This window comes from Eptatretus burgeri, chromosome 11, assembly GCF_056783735.1.
Source record: "Eptatretus burgeri isolate ZD-2024b chromosome 11, Ebu_testis_v1, whole genome shotgun sequence".
In the NCBI taxonomy this organism is placed as follows: Eukaryota; Metazoa; Chordata; class Myxini; order Myxiniformes; family Myxinidae; genus Eptatretus; species Eptatretus burgeri.
Genome location: NC_140971.1, coordinates 10,336,074 through 10,355,672, shown reverse-complemented (window position 1 = coordinate 10,355,672; position 19,599 = coordinate 10,336,074). Strand labels below are relative to the sequence as shown.

At 42.8% G+C, this 19,599-nt stretch overlaps 2 protein-coding genes across 3 annotated transcripts in view; one reads left to right on the top strand and one right to left on the bottom strand.

The window, feature by feature from the left end:
* The window catches only part of DHRS1 (dehydrogenase/reductase 1), an 86,329-nt gene extending 70,066 nt beyond the window's left edge, over positions 1 to 16,263 (top strand). Inside the window, exon 9 of the mRNA XM_085845193.1 lies at positions 7,892 to 16,263. Coding sequence (XP_085701319.1) covers positions 7,892 to 7,941 — 50 coding nt within the window. The 3' untranslated portion in view covers positions 7,942 to 16,263. The remainder of the gene's footprint in view (positions 1 to 7,891) is intronic.
* RAB5IF (RAB5 interacting factor) overlaps positions 1 to 19,054 on the bottom strand; it is a 34,254-nt gene extending 15,200 nt beyond the window's left edge. Inside the window, exons 1-3 of one of the 2 annotated variants that reach the window (XM_085845194.1) lie at positions 18,643 to 19,054; positions 8,660 to 8,763; positions 5,391 to 5,520 (exon numbers count right to left, since the gene is read on the bottom strand). In XM_085845194.1, coding sequence (XP_085701320.1) covers positions 5,391 to 5,520; positions 8,660 to 8,763; positions 18,643 to 18,735 — 327 coding nt within the window. In that variant the 5' untranslated portion in view covers positions 18,736 to 19,054. The remainder of the gene's footprint in view (positions 1 to 5,390; positions 5,521 to 8,659; positions 8,764 to 18,642) is intronic. The other variant, XM_085845196.1, reaches the window with a different exon arrangement.
* Positions 19,055 to 19,599: the final 545 nt, after the last annotated feature.

The following is a 19,599-nucleotide window of genomic DNA, read 5'->3' as shown; positions in this document are numbered from 1 at the left end:
ATAATAGGCATCTTCAATCACAAAAACACAAGAAAAATGAGTTTAAAGTAAAGGGAGACTATTATATTGAAAACACTGATGGGGCATTTAAAGGGCATATAAAAATCAGGATTTTTCAATTTGGAGAACCCGGTCCATCATCAATAGTTGAATCAATTGAAATAGTGAAACCTGATGTTGAAAAATTTATTAAAAAGACATTAAAAGAAATGAAAACTTTAAAGTTTTATATGGGAGTGAAAATGAATATGAAAAGACAAGATGAAGAACAAACTCCTTATATGAGGACAGATCTTCATTTTATAACATCATTTCAAGATTTTTTGAATAGTGGGGTTTATGAAGAACTATCAAGACAAGAGGAGGATGTTGATAATACAGTGGTAGGAAGTGGATTCAATATTAAAAAAATCATCTTTTTAGATATACACATTCTAAAATCAAACCCTCTTAAAGCTTCTTCTTATATTGAATTACCAAAAGAAATAAAACGAAAGAAGGCAGTTGTTAATATTAAGAATAATGATAATAAATGTTTTCTCTGGTCTGTTCTTGCTCACTTACATCCACCAAAATGTAATTCAGAAAGAGTAAAACAATATATGAAATATGAGAATACCTTGGACATTAAAGATTTTAATTTCCCAATGCCACTAACAGATATTCCTAAATTTGAGAAAAAGAATAATCTTTCTATTAATGTATATGGATTAACGGATACAAACAAAGTTCAAATATTAAAAATTTCAAACAACTATAAAAATGAAGAAACACACATTGATCTTTTATATTTTAGTGTTGGAAAGAATTCACATTACACATACATCAATAATTTATCAAGATTAATCTCTTCTCAGGTATTCAGAACAGCAAACAAAATATATCCTTGTAAGCGATGTCTTAATTCATTTCATACAAAAGAACGATTAGAACAACATTCAAAATATTGTAGTAATCATAAATCAGCTGTAATTACAATGCCTAAACCTGGTGAAAAGATTTCTTTTGAAGATTATAATAAATCTATCATGCACCCATTTGTGATATACGCTGATTTTGAATGTATCCTTAAAAAGATAAATACTGCTTCTCCTAATCCAAAAGAACCATATACAAATAAATATCAAAAACATATTCCTTGTGGTTTCTGTTATTATATCAAATCATCTGTTGGAGAAAAGTATAATAAACTTGAACAGTATAGTGGAAAAAATGCTTCACAAGAGTTTGTAAAACGATTAGAAAAGGATTGTATAAGACTAACTAAATTAATGAAAGAAACAAATGAACCGATGAAATTAACCATAGAAGAAAAATTAGAATTTAGAAAGAACAATATCTGTCATATTTGTGAGGAGGAAATTGAGGAGTCTAAAGTTAGGGATCATTGTCATCTTACTGGTAAATATAGAGGTCCCGCTCATTCCTGTTGTAATCTTAATTATAAATTACCTTCTTTTATTCCAGTCTTTCTTCACAACAGCGCCAACTATGATACACATCTATTTATAAATGAACTTTCAAAAACACCAGGGAATATTTCTGCCATAACAAACACAAGTCAAAAGTATATTTCATTTACAAAAATGATATTCACAAAACCTATAACTCGTATAAGGTTTCTTGATTCTTACAAGTTTATGGGAACGCCACTAGCCAACCTCGCATCAAATCTAAGCTCCACGGGCTCTTTTCCAAATCTTAATTCATTCTTTCCAAAAGAGGAAATTCTAACTAAAGAGGGAATTCAGATTAAAGAGAGAATTCAAAGTAAAGAGGAAATTTTAATTAATGAGGAAATGAATGAAGAAATTCTAACTGAAGATGAAATTCTAATTATACAGAAAATTCGAACAAATAATGAAATTCTAACTAAAGAGGAAATTCTGATTATAGATGAAATTCTGATGAAAGAGGGAATTCTAACTAGAGAGGAAATTGAAACAAGGAATGAAATTCAAAGTAAAGAGAAAATTCTTACAAGTAAGGGAATTTATCCTTATGGTTATATGGATTCATTTATGAGATTTAAAGAAACACAACTTCCTTCAAAATAAAGTTTCTATAATAACCTTTATGAAGAAGAGATAAGTGATAAGGAATATAAACACAACACAAGAAATTTGGAAAATATTTAAGATAAAGAACCTTGGAGAATATCATGATTTGTATCTAAAAACAGATGTTTTATTGTTAGCTGATGTGTTTGAAGCTTTTAGATCACTCTGTCATAATAAAAATTGTTATGGATTAGATCCTGCCCACTATTTCACAGCTCCTGGTTTAGCTTGGAGTGCAATGTTGAAAATGACAAAACAAGATATAGATTTAGTCAGTGATGTAGATATGCTTTTGATGATTGAGAAGTCTAAGAGAGGTGGAGTATCACAAGTATGTTCAAAAAGATATGCTAAAGCAAATAATAAATATCTTCCAAATTATGAGAGTGAAAAAGATAGTAATTATTTGATGTACTTTGATGCTAATAATTTGTATGGATGGGCAATGTCTCAATCTCTGCCTTATGGTAAATTAGAGTGGGTGGAAGAAAAGGATTATGAAAAGGCTTTGATGAATATTGTTATTTCTTCTCAAGAGAAATTGAATGACAAAGAAGAAGGTTATTATTTTGAAGTTGATTTGAAGTACCCGAGTGATCTTCATAATAAGCATAAAGACCTTCCTTTTGCATGTGAGAAAGAAACCCCAAAGAAAGAATGGTTCAGTGATTATCATAAAAGTTTTAATATTAAAGGCAAATCAACAGAAAAGTTATTAACAACATTCTATGATAAAGAGGGATATGTTTTGCATCAAAGGAACTTGAGACAATATTTATCTGCTGGGTTGAGAGTAGCTAAAATTCATAGAGTTTTAAAATTTAAACAAAGTCCTTGGATGAAAAAGTATATTAAATTCAATACAGATATGAGAACAAATACAAAAGTAAAATTTGAAGGGGAATTCTATAAATTGATGAATAATGCTGTCTTTGGAAAGACAATGGAGAATGTTAGAAACAGGCAAAACATTAGATTTGCAACATCTTGGAAAGAAGCTTCTAGATTGATAAATAAACCAAGTTTTGAGAGAGAAGAGGTTTTTTCAGAGAACTTTTCTGCTATTCATATGAAAAAGGAAAGTATTGTCATGGATAAACCAATTTATATTGGAACAGCAGTTCTTGATTTATCAAAGATATTGATGTATGATTATTTGTATAATGATTTAAAGAAAGAGTATGGTGAAAATGCTTCATTGTTGTATATGGACACTGATGGTTTTATTCTAGATATAAAAACTGACGATGTTTATAAGGATATGAAGAAAAACATTGGAGTATATGATACAAGTAATTTTAGTAAGAAGAGTGAGTTATTTTCAAAAAAGAATGAAAAGGTTATTGGCAAGTTTAAGGATGAGTTGGGTGGAAAAGTAATGAGTGAGTTTATTGGATTGAGAGCAAAGGCATATGCTTATAAGTATGGTGATCAGATTGATAAAAGGTTAAAGGGAATAAAGAAATATGTAATAAAGAAATCAATAACTTTTAGAAATTATTATAATTGTTTGATGAATAAGAAAGAAGAATATAGGAAAATGAATACAATAAGAAGTTATAAACATAAGATATATAGTGAAGAAGTAAATAAAAAGGCATTAGGAGCCTTTGATGATAAGAGATTTATTTTAGATAATGGAATAGATTGTGTTCCATATGGATATTGTATGATAGAGTGTATAAAATAGATTGTGTTCCATATGGGTATTGTATGATAGAGTGAATAGAATAGATTGTGTTCCATATGGACACAAGTTTTAACGATGGGAAGATGGGTTAGGATTTTTAAGGGCTTCCGCCGCGTTTTTCACAATATATAAATGGTCGAACCAAGTATTAGTCAAACTAAAGAGTGGAGAAAATCTCAGTCTTGGTATATAAATGGAAAACATAATGAATGTGAAAAATATCAAATAAGTCTTATTGAAAAAATATCTAAAACAAAGGTAAATAAAACAAATATGCGAATCAATTTAAAAACCAATAAGTTAGAGGATGTAAAGAAAATAATAAATATGTTTGAATGGACTGAAAAATTTGATGGTTATCAATTGAACAATGGAAAAATAATTTACTACAATATCAAAATGATATGCAACTCAGGAGGTGGTCAGATGAGATCATTAAGAGAAGTTTATCATTTCGTAATGGCACAAAAGGGGTATCTTAAAAAATATAAAGATTCAAATGTTTTGTTTTTCAATATTTTAGATGGGGATTATTGTGCAAAGAAAATTAAACTATTGAAGGAATTTGAGAATGAACAAATGTTTATAGGTTCAATGAGTGAGCTAAACAATATGCATTGGTTATTTGATAAAGAGTGCCCCGAGGCTTAGACGTTTCAGATATTTCTTTCGAATCACCTTTAACAAATCTTTATCTTGTTGTATGGGTTATTTGATAAAGAGTGTCCCGGGGCTTAGACGTTTCAGATATTTCTTTAGAATCACCTTTAACAAATCTTTATCTTGTTGTATGGGTTATTTGATAAAGAGTGTCCCGGGGCTTAGGCGTTTCAGATATTTCTTTAGAATCACCTTTAACAAATCTTTATCTTGTTGTATGGGCTATTTGAATAGAGAGCCCCTAGGTTAAAAGGGGAAATAAAAAAATGACCGTTTTTACAGCCATTTTTCCCTGCTGTGCAGGGGTTTGGCTTTTTCTTGAGGCAATGTTTTATGGCCGGATGCCCTTCCTGCCACCAACCCTGGTCGCCTCTTACGACACACAGGGATATGGTACACCTATTCTAACCGGGGCATACACCGGGACCAGTACACTGGCACTCATTTCGCCGACCTCGGAAGGATGGCAGGCTGAGTCAACCCCCTGGTGTTAATTCAGCAGCCAACGGGATTTGAACTCAGGACCCTGGGATCCCAAGCCGCCACCCTAACCACTAAGCCAACACCAGGCTCCAGGTTAAAAGGGGAGACAAATAAATATACCTTGGGCTAAAAAGGGGATTTATTTTTTCAGGGGAAAAAAAAAGAAAAATTTCATGGCTGAAAATCCCCCATTCATTTACATGGGGAAAAGTGAGCCAGAACCAGTATTCTTACCCTACTTACAAGGCTTTTATCCATAGCTCAAAGGAGTACTGCTCTTTCTGATTATTGACCAGGGCCTGAGCATGTCCATATATCTCTCCTGAATTTGTGGAATTTCCTGCAATGAGGCCAAATCACAAGGTTTGTTGCTCACGGATCATAGATAAGTGGATAGCCTCTACTCTGGTATAGCTCCCATCACTGTCTCCCCCACCCTCCCCCCAACCCCCGTCAATTTCCCCTCCACAAAAACAGACATTTTCAGTGCCTTTTACCAAGAAGAGAGAGAAAGAGGTCATGAAGCCCTCTTTGGTAAGCTCCCAAGTGCCCCCAAATTCCTCTTCATCCACGTTTTGGAAATTGCTGAAGTATAGGTAGAGAAGTCCAGCACTGATGGCACAGAAGCTGTGGGATAATGGACAAAAAGAGAATGTTTGAGAAGGACATCATTATGTACAAGAAAAAAAATATTTTTTTTCCAAAAATTGTTGAGGGAAAAGAAGGATTTCCAGGGCATTTTTGATGGGTAGGGAAAAAACAAAAAATGCATGTGCAACAAATAGGTTCTGTTTAGTTGCAAGCTATGCAAAATTCCGAAAGTTCTGTTTACCAAACTATCTGTATTCTGATAAACACTACACACTTTCATTAGTAACTGGAGATTGGGGGGGGGGGGGGGGAGGGAGAATTTGGATGGCCTTTTAACAAAGGGCCTGTCATTATCCGTGTATTTTGCTAAACGTGTACACAGTCCGTACGTTAAAATCTACAAAGTCAATTTAAGCCTTAACTAGAAAGTGTATTTGCCTGCATCCCCCCTCCCTCTCTTCCCATACTTGCGCTACTTTCTTGTCCAAGCATTTGACAACTTCAGCCCAACTGTCTCACTATCGATTCGGAATGGTGTATAATATTTTGCAGTTTCGATGGCCACCAAATATTATTATTTTTTTTTTCCAGAGGTGTTTATGTTGCAAAAAGAAAGCCTGGTATTGGCGCAGTGGTGAGGGCAGCGGCTTGGGATCCAAAACGTCCTGAGTTCAAGCCCCGTTGGGCCACTGAATTAAAACACCAGGGGGTTGACTCAGTCTGTCATCCTTCCGAGGTCGGCGAAATGAGTACCAGTATACTGGGCCGGTGTATACCCCGGTTAAAATAGGTGTACGATATCCCTGTGTCGTAAGAAGCGACCAGGGTTGCGTCAGGAAGGGCATCCGGCGTAAAACATGTGCCAAATCACTAGGCGGATCATACGGATGATCCGCTGTGGCGACCCCTAACGGGAGCAGCCGGAAGAAGAAGAAGAGGAGTTTATGTTGCAAAAAGGTACATACAGAATCGGATGAAACATAGTGGTGGGGGAAATCTCTTTTTTTCAGGTTTGAGGTAGAATTTCAAGTGCTACAAATTGGCTAATATTACGAGTTGGGAACAATCGGTGATCTCTGATCGCGGGCCCTCTAGTTTCTTTGTTTGTTTTGTACTTTGCACTATTCTCTAGTCAAAGCATTTCTCAACCTTGGTCCTACTAAGGAAAATAAATTTTAGAACCAAAAATTCATCTTCATAATTATTATTCATTTTCTGACTGGAAGGCGATTGTTTTATATATTTATTTAACAATGGTAAGGAACTTGCTCTCTGTCATGAATCTGTAAATGATACGTCGAGTAACAAAAAACAAGTTAAATAACACGGGATGGTGAGAGCCAGATAATCTGCATGCTATTAGATGGTGATATGCGTGCAGTCGAATCTTACTTCGATGCCAACTCTTATAAGGGTGGAAATTACTGTCGTCTTGTTATTCCGTATATAAACTTGCCTTGTGCGATCAGATATGCATCATGTCGAAGATACGAAACTGGGTATGGGAATTTGTTGATGGTAAGCGGGACAACGATGCTACGAAATGTAGACTTTGCGGGAAAGAGTTAGCATACACTGGTTCACCAGGGAGCATGATGAAGCATCCAGAGGACACGAGCGACGTCAAGTTCGAACTCCGGACGGCTGTTTATTTAATACTAGTAGTAATGCCCGGCGTTGCTCGGGCTAGCAATAAAGCCCGGTGTTGCCCGGGCTTTCTTGCAAATTACCTGAATAGTTGTTAGCGGTTAGGGGTTAGGGGTTAGCGGTTAGGGTTAGGGTTGCAGTTAGGGTTAGCGGTTAGGGTTAGGGTTCGCTGTTCGGGTTAGGGTTAGTGTTAGGGTAGCTAACCCTAACCCTAACACTAACCCAAACCCTAACCCTAACAGCTTGGCGTAGCGGAGGTAAACAGCGCCCGGGGCAAAGTGGAAATTTGCGTCCCCGTAGGCCTTAAACTTGAGTGGATTTGAATGGAAAATCCCATAAGGGATATCGCTTTATCAATTTTTTTCGAAAATCGGAAGTGTTATGGAAAAAATTTATAGCCAATGACCTAAGTTGGACCAAAAGCCATAATCGTACCGAATTTGAATGGAATCCGTTGGAGTTTGTGAAAATGCATCAAAACGAATTTTGAGGGGCCTCTTAAGGAAGACAATAATACCATTAGTATATGTGCCAAATCTTGTTTCATTTCATGCAGTAACAAAAATCTGATGGTGGAACAAAGAAAGGGGCATGCCATAAATATTAATATAGATTTCCTTGAGTCTCTATTTAAAAAGGCATGAATTTTTGATTCAAGTTAAAGTAACTTGGCTAATAAATGCAGTCACCAATAAATGTGTTTGAAAAAACATCTATAAACATGGCAGCGATTTAAAATTTTTTTTTTTTTTTTTTACAGATCATGCCTCTTTTCATCCTGCCCAGCACGGGAGGGAACTGATCCGATAGGCTGGTGGTATTAACCCTGCCCTGAACTAACATATGCATATACACTTGATTTAGAGGCTGGCTCATTTTATAATATAGATTACCAACGGAACGTGTTAACGTTTAGAGATTATTCTTTTTTAAAATGAAAGTTTACAAAAAAAATTTCCGGGTGTACACCGTCACAGCCTTAATTCAGACTCCTTACGACCCTTACTACTATTGGGGGAGGGGGGGGGTTTGATAACCTTGGATGGACCCTTTTGACCTTTACACACCTTCAGACACACACCACACAAACATCTCTGCCTATGGAATCATCTTTCAATATTGACTCCAATTTATTCAGCAAGTAATGCACAATCTCCAGCCATCCGGAGTCTGGGTACTCGACTCGTATACGATAAACTGTTGTGGTGCCACAATTATCCCATCATGGTGAATTCCACGCAAATTTTAATCTCAACGTGTTGCCTGTCACACAAAACAAACAAATGTTTGTTGGGGGTGACAAGACATATGCAACTTATAAACTAAAATATATTTTAAAAGAATTGCCAAACCCGAAATCGGCCTCCATGTTAATGTACATCTCATAATTTTTTACATCTGGTTATGGAAAGCCAAACATTTTAAAACCCTCCAAGTACAAATCTAGGAACTATATCAAAATAAATTATTTCTGGATGTTGAAGTGTAACATAAAAAAATTAAGTTTCTGCTGTTCAGATTTGCTTACAGTAAGATGCCGACGAAGCCACGCAAGGGTAGCACACCCCAGACAATGCCCAACACAAGCCCGAGCACCTGTCGGAACCAGTAGATTGTGTCCAGAAATTCATCCTGAAAGACATGCAGGTCACTTGTGAATTAAAAAAGAAAAAAAAGGTTTCATGTCAGAGATCGCACTTTCAGACAACTCACAAATTTGCAGTACACACTGTTCAAATCTGGTGTTACCAATCCATTTAATCTTCTTCTTTTGGCTGCTCCCGTTAGGGGTCGCCACAGCGGATCATCCGTTATGATCTGCATACTGATTTGGCACAGGTTTTACGCTGGATGCCCTTCCTGACGCAACCCTGGTCACCTCTGACAACACAGCGATATGGTACACCTATTCTAACCGGGGCATACACCGGGCCCAGTACACTGGTACTCGCTTCGCCAACCTCGGAAGGATGACAGGCTGAGTCAACCTCCTGGTGTATTAATTCAGTGGTCCAACGGGGCTTGAACTCAGGACCTTTTGGATCCCAAGCCGCTACCCGAACCATTGCGCCAACACCAGGCTGTTACCAATCCATTTAATCAGTTAGGTTAATTTTACCTTTCATCAAGGTAGGATTCCAGTGCCAATCCCAAGGTGCTCAGAAGGCAATAAGTCAACCACAATGTGGACTGGTGTTATGTGTAGACCACACCAGATGGGTGGGACAGATTAGCACTCGTTCCCTCAAGGTCATTGATGAACCAGATGCTTCTATTAACAATAGATATGGTGTCATGCAGTAATTCTCCTGAGACAAACTCATTTCCAAAGGCTTAGAATGAAAAAATTTCATATTATTGCCATCTCCTAAATTTGAACGCAGTCCACAGTGCAGAACTGTTTAGTGTACCACAGACAGGTTAATGTGTAGCAGGCATTTCGTGTTGGTGAGGATGTAAATGGCAATGGCTAATGTGGCACTTGCTTCCTGGTACCCACTACAGTAATGGGGTTTGATCTCAATATGTTTTGTAGGGTTTGACCAGTTCACTCCAGGGAAAAGCCTCCACTCCACACTGAGGGCCAACGAGTATGAAATGTGTCCATGGGTTTTCCCTCTCCTGGACTGCTCTATAAAATGAAGAATTTAATTATCTTCCTGTTATTGGGTGCAGCACAATTATATGGATCATCACTTTGCTAAACTCATGCAACTATTTAGCCTGCAGAGCCTTATAGATATATATTGTTGTGGGCCGGAGGTCCGGTGGCGAGAACGACCACTAGGTGGGGGAGGTTATGTCGTCTCCCACCAGACTCTCCAGAATTGTAGGCCGTCCCTCTCGGATAATTCCGTGAGGCAGCGGGTCGCTTAACCGACCGTGGACGCCAATACCTCCACCGCGTAGCGGAGGGTCTTTTTGTCTTGAACCAATTTACCTAATTAACTACGCAGTGTCGTCTACCGGGGAACCACGCCCTCAGTACGCCTTGCCCGAACCGGACCACTCCGACTATCTTTCCGGTTCGGATGCAGCGAGCGGATCTGCCAAGGTCGTACCGGCGAGAATAAACGGATTATTGGGTATAAAAACCAGGCTAAAACTCAGATCCGAACCATGCTGAACCAATGAAAGAAAGGACGGAAACGAAAAGGGAACATTTCCACAGTAATTTATTTACAATAAAGAAGACACGGAGCAAGACTTATCACGGAATATACATACAAGAATTTAGAATGTTCAAAAACACATACAGTTTCTACTTACAAAACGGGCCCACACTCAGACGATTTATTAAAAGACCCCCGCAGCCAGAGAGGGAGAGACGAGCTGGGGGTCGCAGTTCGCTTGGGAACCTGCACGTTGAAGGGAGGGGTGCTCCACGGTGCGGCACCTGCTAATGGTCGTGCGGCTCGGCCCACAGTCACACGCGTGGGGCTCGTGGCCGTGGAGGAACCCGAGCGGAGTAGTCGGAGTCCCAGGGCGGAGATCAGGGTCGCGGACGGGACCAGGAAAACTCCCAACGAACGCCAGCCAAATGCAGAACTCCACTCAAACGCCCCAGACTCCACCTCAAACCGCACGACGCACACCAACCAACTCAACTCATCCAAAAAAACTTACACTGAAGATCGCGTCGTATTTTTATGGACCTCCCCGAACGGGGTGGGGGCTCGGTGAAAGACGTCACCGTCCGCCCCGATTGGACAGGGGCTCCACGGATCCGCCCCTTTCTGGGCGGGGTCTTGGCCAGACTGGGAAAACCCCGCCCCCTTCAGGCGTGTCTGGATCCGCCAAGAAGAAACCACTGCAAGAGGATTTTGCCTCGGACAGCGAGTTGCCAGTTGGGCGGGTGAAGTTCTTGTTCGGTAGCAGGTTGTTGGTTTGTTTGTTTGGATGGTCTGTTGGAGGGTTCATTGGATGGTTTGTTGGATGGTCGTTACATGTAATCTACCGAAAAGGACATCACAACGCACACCTTTGATTCTCCCACTAGACAAGAGGAAGGGACCTGTCTCACATGTATTTAATGGAATAACTGACTCTTGGGACATCTGTATGTTTGAATGCATATGGTTTCCAGATCCGTAACACTACCTCCCCCCCCCCACCCTTTTGATAGACTCGACCTGAGTCGTTAATTTTCTTGTGGCATGCAGGTGTAGGTTTTCCCCTTTTTTTGCATGCAGGTAGTACGTTTTACCTACAGATCCCTGAGTGCAACATTTTGAATACATGTTCCAAAAATAAATAACCAAGTGACCAAGTTGCATAACTAAACTAACAGACTCATTCAGACAACTTAACTATATTGCTGGCGCTAAACAAACAGGTGGGTTAGGACTATGTACATTTATAATACTTACACTACCCATGGCTCAGGACCTGTGATTTGAAGAGAGAAAACACAACAAAGGCAACATTTGTGGATGGTCAGACGTCTTTAGGGCCTCCAAAGGTCCTTTGTTTGTCGTTGAAGTCTTCTTTTTTTCTTTTCTTTTTTTTTTTCGGCTGCTGGAGGCAACTCACCCTAACACGGCAGGCCATATGCCGTTTCACAGGCCATTTGAACTGGCCTTTATGAAACAAGATCTCCAGGCTGCTCACTGCAGTCCCCGGTCCATTTGAACTGGCCTTTATGTAACAAGAAGGTATCCGGGCTGCTCAAACGCAGTCCCCGGTAATGCGGCTGCCTGTAGGGCAGTCCTTGCAAATACTTTCAGAGATGGTCCTGGAGCACATGGTGAAGGTTGGACATGGGAAAGCAAAGGCATGGGTGGGTATGGAGGCAAGGCAAAGGCAGGCAAAGCATGGCATGGCAAACGCAGACCAGGCAAGATGCAGTACAACAGGAGGTCGGCACACGAGTTGGCCGGCCTCGGTCTGATCACGTGAGGTTGTGGAGGGAGTGCGGTGGCGCCGGCCGGTCTGAAAACGGGCTCGGACCTACCCTACGGTCTCCCCCCAACCTAACACCTATGCCTGTCCTTGTCCATACCCACCCCCATTAGCTTGCAACAAAAAAATATGAAATTGAGTATTTTTATTTTTATAATTACGTGTCCCGACGCCCCTTTATCGTCTTTGGTCGGCTAACCTGTCCTGACCGTCTAGCCCCAATCCCTAACATCCTTTTTGAGGGGATTGAGGAAGAGACAAGTGAATCTGTCTCGAGGCCCAATGCAGCCTCAGAATAACTCCCTCAGATTTCAGCAATTTCCCAAGGTGAGTCCAGCGGCCTACGAACAGCGAAGGGATGGATGGTGCGAAGGAGTACACGTTTCCTATCTATCCTACCATTTTTATGAAACTTTAATCGATCCCGGGGGCTTTTCAACACGCCTGTCTCTTTAAACTATCGATTCGAGCAACCATGATTCCCGTCACCTGTGTTGGTGTTCGTTATTAATTTGGGCCCGGCCCACAAATTTTCTCTCGTGCTCTTGCACAATTTTGTGGCTGGGCAGCGTGGCCCCATTGGCAAGGATACCCATCTGCCGAACTCGAATGATGGCACCCCTGGGTCGCTGAGGTTGTCTCCGAGCCTACCTACTCCGTATGAACGTGGGGGGTGCCCTTCCTAGCATCTTCCCTGTCGATGCCCACGTGGCATTTTGGTGCTCCGGGTCCCGTTTCCATGGGCTGCCCATGCCCATTACACTAACTCGGTTCCTTGGACCTATGGCCTCCTCTGGCCAACTATTTCGGTGCCCACGGGACCCTCTACTCAGTGTGCATATTTCAACAGCCACGTTCCCAGCCGGTCAATAGACTCCTGCACCCCACAAAAAGGTTTTGTGCCTCCATTAAACACCAATAACAAAACGACATCCGATGGGTTAATTTAACTACCCCACTAACATACATTACACTAACCCCGGGTTCCCTTGGGTGGGATTCACTCCTCCCCCCAATCATTCATTCGCACGATGCATTCCACATTCACTCCACTCGCACTCGGGCCCACTGACCCACATTCATTCATTGTACATTTTTCTCTCTTTTTATTTTAAATTCACACCAATACTGATGCTCTACTCGCGACGTTCCCCTAACTAGCTCGTACCTCTAGGTCATCCCTTACTCTAATGCACGTTCCATTTAATTCTACGTAGCTAATCGACGTCCCCACTACACGCTCCATGTCTCCAATCCATTTCAAAATTCTAAACTAAAATTCCCATAACTCGTTACCAGGCCCCATGGAGGACTGCTCATAATGCCTCCATGAGGCCGGTCTAACTAATGCTAAACCCTCCCACTAACTAGTGCTTCTTTGCCCACGACGAGGATGTTCGCTACATCCTGGCCTCTTAATTTCGAATCTCACTCCTGACTACCAAACTGTTGCGGGCCAGGGGTCCGGTGGCGAGAATGACCACGAGGTGGGGGAGGTTACGTCATCTCCCACCAGACTCTCCGGAATTGTAGGCTGTCCCTCGCAGATAATTCCGTGAGGTGGCGGGTCGCTTAACCAACCGTGGACGCCAATACCTCCACTGCATTTTTGTCTTGAACAAATTTACCTAATTAACTAGGCGGTGTAGTCTACCAGAGAACCACTAACTCGACATTGTTTTGTTCGTCATGTGATTGGCCAAGCCTGGAGATAGAAAAGTTAAAGAATCTGAATTTGCTGGTTTGTTTCGAGGGTGCCTAATAATTGGTTCGGTAAGGGCGAACAGGTTATATTTTTGACTTGCGGGGTACCTGTGCTATTCATGGGTGGGAGCCCAAAAGCAAACAGACAATGCAGAAGTGGTGAATGCCAAACCATGAACCAATAAATTCCACAATCCTGTGCCCTCTTCAGTCGAACGTCAGAAATGGGCAGCTCGTTCATGAAGGACTTAGGGCAAAAAAAAAAAAAAAAAACAAACCTGCAGCTGACCCCACCAGAAGGTGCGTATATAATGTTTCTATACGCGGTAAATGGTGAAAATGCAACCGCCGAATCCACAAATGAGAGCGAAAAATTGCAGTATCTGACTGGTGGAAACCGAGAATCTCAATTGTATCGAAATTATCGAAGCCCCAAACGTGTTTACACGGAGAGAAAGATCGGCGTCATATGGGAGGAAACGCAAAATCTCAATTGTATCGAGGAATTATCGAAGCCCCAAACGTATTTACACGCAGAGAAAGATCGGCGTCTTATGGGAGGAAATGCAAAATCACAATTGAATTGATATTATCGAAGCAGCGAATGTTTGCACATGCGGTAAATGACGAACCTGTGAATATTGAACCCGTGAATGCGGGGGAGGGGGGGGCAGAGAGACAGAGAGACAGAGAGACACTTCGTACTGGTGGAAAATCATAATTGTATGAAGAAATTTGTGAAACCACCCACCTGAGGAACACCTGCTGGAACCCCAAAAGGTTCCACAAAGTTTGGCGGAGCTCGCCCAAAAACTGAGGGAGTAGTTTAGGGACAGACAGGCAGACAGGCACACTCCTCCTTTATTATATAGATTAACTTGCATTAGTGAGATTGTTCATTGTTATTGGATTTTTTTTTATTTGCTTCATGTAATCCTTCCCCCAAACATTTACTTTTACAAATATACCTGGTCTCAGGGTTTGGATTCTGTTTGTTCTGGTTCCCTCGTTTGATGGTATAAGCTGGTTGTAATGTCATCCGAAAAGCTGGTTCAAACCGGTCTTAGACGGTGTTTGTGACCAGCGGTTGCTCGGCTGCATTCGATAGGTCGTGAGCGTCTATCAGTGCTTCCTTAAGTTAATTCCATGGCAAACAGACCCGGGAACTTACTCCGAGCTGTGAACGTAGCTGTCGGTGTTTGTGACCAGCGGTTGCTCGGCTACATTCGATAGGTCGTGAGCGTCTATCAGTGCTTCCTCAAGTTAATTCCATGGTGCCGAGTATTGTTTCGTGGCAAACAGGCCCGGGAACTCACTCGGAGCTGTGAACGTAGCTGTCGGTAGCGGTCGTTTTGACACGATCCACGGAACTCGAATGGCCTCACGGCTGTAACACTATAAGCACTGTGGTAAAAGCTTATTTCATGGAAATAAATAATCATGCTTCACATTTGAACACCTTCGATGCTTGTAATGGATGCAAGTGAAGAAATGCAGGACATACTCTTCAAGAATAAATATCTGACCCAAATGAACTGTATGCAATGTTTAGAAATTCTCACGGTGACTATTTTGAGCTCACCAAGACTTCAGACCGGTGAGCTTATGCGACCGATCAAGTGAGTGAGTCATCGTTGCTTGAACCAAACACACAATTTTGATGAAACTTGACCACATCCTTCATCACTGGTGATGTACCAAAATGTATTGACTGCATCAAAATCTGCACTCATTAAAGGGGTCTGGGGGGGGGGTGTGGGAGGGTGGCGTTTGACCCCCCCCCCCCAAATAAAATAGGTAGTTGCTCTCATCTCCAAAGCGACACAATTTCGATGAAACTTGATCACAACCTTCATCCTGTGATGTACCAAAGTTTGTTCATGGCGTTTATTATTTTAAAGTGATCAGGTTGTATTGGGGTCTGTGGCTGCTGACCCCCCCCTCTCCCCATGCACACTTTTTTCCCAGCAATCCTCTCCTCGATAAACTCCCAAAATGCAGACTTGTTGTTCACCTGCACTCCTTTGTTCCTATTCTCTCAGCTTGTGGAACCCTCCCCGTGTGGGAGGAGATATATATGCCCAAGCAGACTCGGTTGTTGTTGTTGTTGGCGCTGGGAGGTTTGGAGCACTTGAATGGTTACAAGTTGGTTGACGGTGGTTGGGCTGGAGAGTGAGTGAACCAGCCTGTTCGCGGAGCCCGTCCACGACCCTGATCTCCGCCCCGGAGCTTCGATCGCTCCACGCAGTTGCCGCCACGAGCGACGAGTCCCACACGTGCGGCTGGGACCTTCGACGACCCACAGGTGCCCATCCGAACTCTGACCCCCAGCTCGTCTCTCTCATCGGCTGGAGGGTCCAATAAAAACTCTGAGGTTTCTTTTCTTTTTGTGTGTGTGACTGCGTGTGGGCTCGTCTATAAGTAGAATTGAGTAAGTGCTTTGCATTATTGTAAATTCCTGCTCTGCATATTCGCTTCAAGTCTTGCCTCCTTGTCTTATATTGTAAATAAATTATTAGAAATGTTCCCAGCTCATTTCCGTCCTTTCTTTATTTGGTCCAGATGGTGCGGGTCTGAGTTCAGATGGGGTTTCATCCCCGATAATCCGTTAATCCCAGCCGGCACGGCTTTGGCAGTTTCCGCTCGGCTGCAACCGAACCGGAGTTGGCAGTCGGTAGAGTGACCCGGTTCGAGAAAGATGTGCCGAGGGCGTGGTTCCCCAGTAGCCAAGACTGCGTGGTTATTTAGGTATATTGGGATAAAGACAATTAACCCTACGCCACGCGGTCGAGATATTGGCATTTCACGGTCGAGTAATCGACCCGCCGGCTTCGGAGTTTCCGGAGCGACTGCCAACAATTCCGGGGAGTCTGGTGGGAGACGGCGTAAACTTCCCCACCTCGCGGTCGTTCTCGCCACCGACCCCCGGCCCACAACAATATTGTTACGAATTTCTGGCCTGCCAGGCGTGCGAGCGATTATGTAACTCCAATCGCAACCGCGTCGCCCACCGGAACGGACAATTCAGTCGTGACCCTCCTGGAACTACCGCCAGGAGCCAGTCATGGATGGGGTTTTAACCTCACCACAATCGTGCCAATTGCCCACCCGCGCAGGATAGGGTTGCTCGCCAAATTCGACCGACCTAAGTACCTGCGCGAGTAGTCGACCGGGTGATCGTACCTCGCTGCAGGTCGGCCTAGGACACGAACCGCTTAAGCGGTCCGTTCCGTGCTACAGTGAAAACCGAGCGGTGTTATCGCCGACCTCGACGGATCAGATTCTCTTCTTTACCCTGGGTGTTAAAAACCCACTACTAATTTATTCCACGATTCAAGATGGCACTTTCAATGGGGAAAGAGACAACGAAGGGGATACATTTCACACAAGGACATTTATTACAAAGCACATATTGCACACACAACACAAGCAAGGAATCATGCAATATACAAGAAAAGCGTTACCACCGAATACGAGCAATGTTCAGTCACTTACACAGGTCTAATTTATAGGTACACGGCGCCACAGCAGTCATACAAAAGCAAAAGAAATGGAAAGAAAAGACCCCCTCACAGACAAGGGGGTCAGGCTGGACTACTTGGGTCTTTATGACACGGGACCTGGGAGACCGAACGGGTCCCGCGAGACCGTAGCAGGTTACCGGCCCCTTGAGGGGCGACGGTTGGCGAGACCTCTCCGGCACTATCCTCTCGTGCGCGCCTCAACCCAGGACCACTGTTTGCAACCCTCACGAATTGGCGCCCAGAGGGAGAGACGAGCCTTCGACGATCCAGAGCCCGACGAGTCCAAGCACGACGTCCAGACCCCGACAAGTCCAAACACGACGTCCCAGGCAGGAGAGAGGAAGAATCCAACGCGATGATCCAGGCAGGAGAGAGGAAGAATCCAACGCGATGATCCAGGCAGGAGAGAGGAAGAATCCAACGCGATGATCCAGGCAGGAGAGAGGAAGAATCCAACGTGATGATCCAGGCAGGAGAGAGGAAGAATCCAACGCGATGATCCAGGCAGGAGAGGGAGCTCAAACACGACGTTCCACCAAGAGAGAGAGAGCCCACGCGCGGTCCGCCCTATATCGCGCGGGGCTCCGCCCCTTTGCTCCACCCCCTTTTTGGCTCCGCCTCTCCTCCAGCCCTTTCGAGAAGCTCCTCGAAAAGGGGCGTTCCCTCCTCACACCCCGTATCCACCAATTGCCGGCGAGCTCTCGCAGCCTCTCCCGTCAGCCCCGGCGCCGCAAAAAGGCGGGAAAACTCGCGCGCCGTTGTAGGCCTTTCACGGGGCCTTCGTTTGAAGTCTTCGGACGGTCCAAAATAAGGATAGAACAGAAAAACGGCTATCTCAGAGTCGCAGCCCGATGAATCACATGAATTCCCTTTAAACAACGGTGGGGAACTATCTGCACATTAACTTAGCGTCATAACTGATCTAAGGACCCTTTATGGTGTATTGCGAATTTCCACAGCCGTAACTATATATATATATATATATATATATATATATATATATATATATATATATATATATATAATGTTTTGACTCTCTATTGAACATTGTTAATAACTTTGTTTTCCACCCATCACATGATGTTAAACAGTTTGACTCAGTGAGCTATGATGTGCGTGACTGACTGTCCATAGCGCAGTCTGCACGACCCCAGTTTAACCCACTCTCATGTCCAATATGGGGGTTATTACGTTCGGTCACAGCGATACCGGTGGCGACGTCCATCGCCGTCAAAAGATCGTGTGTCGCTAAAGATATTCAATTCCCCCCTTTAATAACCCCGCCATCAAGGAACGGTCAAGAAGCCCCGGTTGCTTAGCAACACCCGACGGGAATTCCAAAACCTCATATCGAACAGCGACTCGTGGGTAAGTGAAGCACCTTGTCATCCCATTTGGTGCCGGGGATCAACGCCTTCCGCCACGTGGATTTCGCCACCACATCGTCCGCAGTCCTTTTCCGGGGGTTCGCCATGCGCACACCACGGCCCGGGCCCCTCTCTCTCTCCCTCTCTCTCTCACCTATTTAGGTGGGGGGGGGAATCTTCAGAAGACCCGGAAGGAAAATTAAATCGCTTCAACCGTTCAGTGAGAAACGTTGTCCCACTACTTTGGGTACGAGCGATACACACGACACGGTCGAACCTGTCAAGTTTCCACGTCACCGTTAACTAAAATAAAACCGGAAATAAAAATTCGATTCCTGATCACACCAATCGCTCGGATGACGTTTAAATTCGCTTCACTCGTTCCCTCTTTCTATCATCAGGCGATGTCACGCTCGCCCTGATCATCACTACGTGCCAAATACTCAATGGTAGTTACTTTTCCCTATTTTTGGAATCGTATTATCAACGAGTTCGTGAGAAAACTTCCAAGTGAATGCGAAGCCTATACACCGCTCGAAACTATGTGAGCCACTGAATTGGTTCGAACGTGTTGCAAAACAAAAATAAATCGCAAAGGGGGCAATTATAATGTTCAACGAATGAGCGTTTAACTGAAAAAACATTATTGAAAGCCGAATGATGACGGAGACAATCATCGGGTTTATTGGGCAAGATCGCACCAGCAAATTACATTCGTCACGTGGTTACCTTAAATAACTTTTATACCTTGTCAAATAGGTCTTTCGTCTAATATTGGAGCAGAAAACTCCAGGGATTGTTAAGACCGAAGGATGGCAGAGGCACCAGCAGTGTTGAGAAAAAAAAATACATTAAATGGTTGAAGAAATTACTGATAATACACCGCCCAAGATTCTTCCCGGTGTCTGTATTTGTAGTGTTGATGAACAGTGAAAAAATAGATCGGCTTTTCGAATAAGTACAACGCAGAT